The sequence below is a fragment of the Octopus bimaculoides genome, chromosome 5 (assembly GCF_001194135.2).
Source record: "Octopus bimaculoides isolate UCB-OBI-ISO-001 chromosome 5, ASM119413v2, whole genome shotgun sequence".
NCBI lineage: Eukaryota > Metazoa > Mollusca > Cephalopoda > Octopoda > Octopodidae > Octopus > Octopus bimaculoides.
In genome coordinates this window covers 85,194,899-85,198,427 of record NC_068985.1, presented here as the reverse complement: position 1 = coordinate 85,198,427, position 3,529 = coordinate 85,194,899, and the positions used below count along the sequence as shown (strand labels likewise).

General features: G+C 33.9%; 1 protein-coding gene across 3 annotated transcripts in view; it reads left to right on the top strand.

Moving 5' to 3' along the window:
* The window catches only part of LOC106879723 (uncharacterized), a 120,308-nt gene that overhangs the window by 96,039 nt on the left and 20,740 nt on the right, over positions 1-3,529 (top strand). For all 3 annotated transcript variants that reach the window (XM_052967826.1, XM_014929403.2, XM_014929404.2), the window contains exons 22-23: positions 1,088-1,499; positions 3,002-3,077. In XM_052967826.1, coding sequence (XP_052823786.1) covers positions 1,088-1,499; positions 3,002-3,077 — 488 coding nt within the window. The remainder of the gene's footprint in view (positions 1-1,087; positions 1,500-3,001; positions 3,078-3,529) is intronic.

Sequence of the window (3,529 nt, the reverse complement as noted above, 5' to 3'; positions counted from 1 at the left end):
TCTCATTTTTATATATATAGATAATTGTTAATAAAAAATTCAAATGAACAGCCTATTATTTGTCCAAAGTCAAATTATTCATGCATCACAAGTATGAAAGCAATTGGTGAAGCCATTTTCATGTGAAAAGTGAATATGTACACATCTCTATTTTATATATTATTAGTTAAATATATTTACTCACACATACATAAACACGAACACACACATTTAGAAAAATATACATAGAACTTGGTTTAAGCCAGCCATATCTGGCCAAAATATTCCACCTGTTTTGTGTTCAAATCAGCTAGATTCTGGCCTCGCATACCTATGCTTTATTGTTATTTTTAAAATAAGTAATCACATCATCAAAATCTCAGAGCAACAAGATATTGCATGTCTAATTCAAATCAATGTGAATAAATAAGTATTATATTTGATAGAGAAATCTGAATGCTAAAGGGTTAAAGGAAATCACATTTTATATGACAATATGTTTGTTAGATTTCTGTGATGTTGATTTTGCAGTAGGTGCAGTTTTATAGCCTAGATCAGTGTTTCCCAACCATTTTTTATTTATGAACCCCTCGGATTCCTACTTTACTTGAATAGTCCCTCCTAACAATTTGATGTTTAAAAAAATCCTATGATATTTTTATAATTAAATATTTTTAGGAATTGTATAAAAAAGAATTGTTAAAATATTTTATGTATTGTAGAAGTATAACCAAATTATTGCAGATAAATTTTAACAACAAAATCTTGTATGAACCCCCAAGGGCCATATAGATCTTGATTGAGAACCACTGGTCTATATCAAGAAAGTTTGAAGGTCACTTTTGAATTTACTTTTTATTTAGTTTAGGATGTGTTAACTTTTGCAGTGTATTTTAAACAGCAATTTTGATATATCTCACATCAGTTTTCCATACAGCAATAATAATAAACAAAAGACAGTTTCTGTTATACATGAAATTTCATTGTTTATAATTTACTGGTGCATATTAAACATGAGTATATATTATATACAAATAAATACAAAAAATTAAGAATGTTTGCAAATTTTAAAATTTGAAATATCTTTAATTTTACTTAATCACTATAGGTTATGCTCCTGAGAGTGAAGAGGAATGGCTCTATCTGCTTGATCAAAAGAAAATGCAATCAGCAGAGGATGATACAAATGCCTTCCGATCTTCTCTGATTGATGCAGTAATGAAATGTTACAAAGACTGTGGTGTTTTTTCATTAGAAGAGTACAAGTCTCTTGAAGAAAGCCTTCCTAATACTGAACAAGACTCTGAGAACTTGAGTGAAACACACAAAGAACTCACATCACAGATATTTGTTCCTTCTCCTTTGACTTTGGATTCTGTGTATCGGTTGTTTATCCAGCGTATGGGACCACAAAGAGGGATACATCTCCTGTTGGAGCACAATTGTCTTAAGCCAAGTGATTATCCATTGTCCTTTTACCAAAGCTGTCTCTTTGGCTCATTGATACAGCGACAACAGAGGTAACTTTAATATTTAAAAAAAGTATTTTCAGCATCAAATTTTTGTTTACTTCATAATCTTTTTGTCACCTCTCTTTCCCTCACTCATTTTTCCTTTTGTTTTAATGCTCCTTAAACCTAAAATACCTGTTGTTAATAATTCTTGTGAAGTAAATAAAATTAGAATTAAAAACTCTAAGCATTCTCTACATGTCATCATCATCAATTAATGTTCATTATCCATGCCCTCATGGTTTAGACCATCTGACAGGATCCAGCAAACCACAAGGTTGCATCATGCTCTAACATAAGCTTTAGTATGATTTCTATAGCTGGATGCCCTTCCTATTACTAACCCTCATCTGTTTTTCTAAGACAGGATCTTATATTCCCCATGTGTTTGAAGGCCAACAAACAATATTTTTGACAGAAGAAATGACAACTACATGTAGCTAGAGATTTTCTGGGAAATGTAAATGCGTGCGCGTGCACGCACACACACACACATGCATCATCATCATCATCATTTAATATCTGCTTTCCATGTGGGCATGGGTTAGATGGTTTTACAGGAATTTGTCAGCTGGAGAGTTGTCCAGGCTCCAGCTGTCTGTTTTGGCATAATTTCTACAGTTAGATGCCCTTCCTAACACCAACCACTTTACAGTGTACTTTTTACCTGCATGGGTAAAATTCTGGAATCCATTCACTGGTCTAAATTTCTTCAAGGCAGTGTCCCAGCATGGCTGTAGTCTAATGACTGAAATGAGTAAAAGATAAAAAATGTGTGCTTGTGTGTGTGTATAAATATTTGTGGCACTGGCACACACACACACATATTATTAATAGAGTCTGCCAGCACATTTAGGGGTACCTTAGGTTTCAAAATTCATTTCTGCAGACCTTTTGTGATGCCTATGTTTCTTATAGATCTGCCATCAATCACAAATAAGACTACCTTCTTATTTGGGACTGAAATGTAGGTATTAAATAATTGTCTACAAATATGGAATGTGAAATTTAAGATACCCCTAACCGTGCCAGTAGATTCTATTAATAATAGCACCCAGCTCTATTTGACTATACAGAGCACTCTTCTTTCATTTCTAATTCTCTACAGAAACTTTTAATCAGGCTGACTGAAGCCTTGTAAGTGGATTTGGTAGACAGAAACTGAAAGAAGCCCATCGTGTTTATGTGTGTGTGTGTGTGTGTGTGTGTGTGTGTGTGTGTGTGTGTGTGCACATGAAAGTACGTATGTCTTTATGCCTGTTTGTTCCCCACCACCACCACTTGAAAACTGTTGCTGGTGTGTATATGTCCTTGTAACTTACTGGTTTGACAAAAGTGACCATTAGAATAAATACCACACTTAAAAAATTAAAATTCTGGAATCCATTCATCAAGGCAGTACCCCAGTATGGCTGCAATCTAATGACTGAAACAAGTATGTGTGTGTGTGTCTAGAAATATATAAAAATATATATTTAATTTTTGAATTCATTATATCTGTTCTTTGCCAGATTTATAATTCACAACATGTTGGAGAAAATTGATGAATATTTTTGGTCAAAGAAACCAGCTTCTATGGCTCCAGCAGTAAGTAGACAATTTTCTTTCTCACAAATCTACATTATTGGTTTTGTAATTCTACATCATTCCCTGATTCAGCAGGCCTATGATCATGACCAAGAGCCTTCCAACCTTGACGTCACCACCTTCTTTTACTTTTCAGATATATTGTATCCCAAAACTACAATAGCCTAAGTGATCTCTTTTTGAAGGTAGTTGATTGTAATTTGAGGGACACTGGTTATTATTTTTAGTAGGTCTCGTGGAGAAGCATGTTTTACTTATCAGGTTGAATGGTTGGCTGTAAATTTGCAAATTTCACTGACTTAATGAAACACATTCAAAGTTGAATAACCCTTCCCCCACCGATACACTCATATATGCACTCACAGAAACAAGCACTTACACACACACACTCTCTCTTTCTCTCTCTCTCTCTCTCTCTCTCTCTCTTTCTCTCTCTCTCACTCTACTCATTT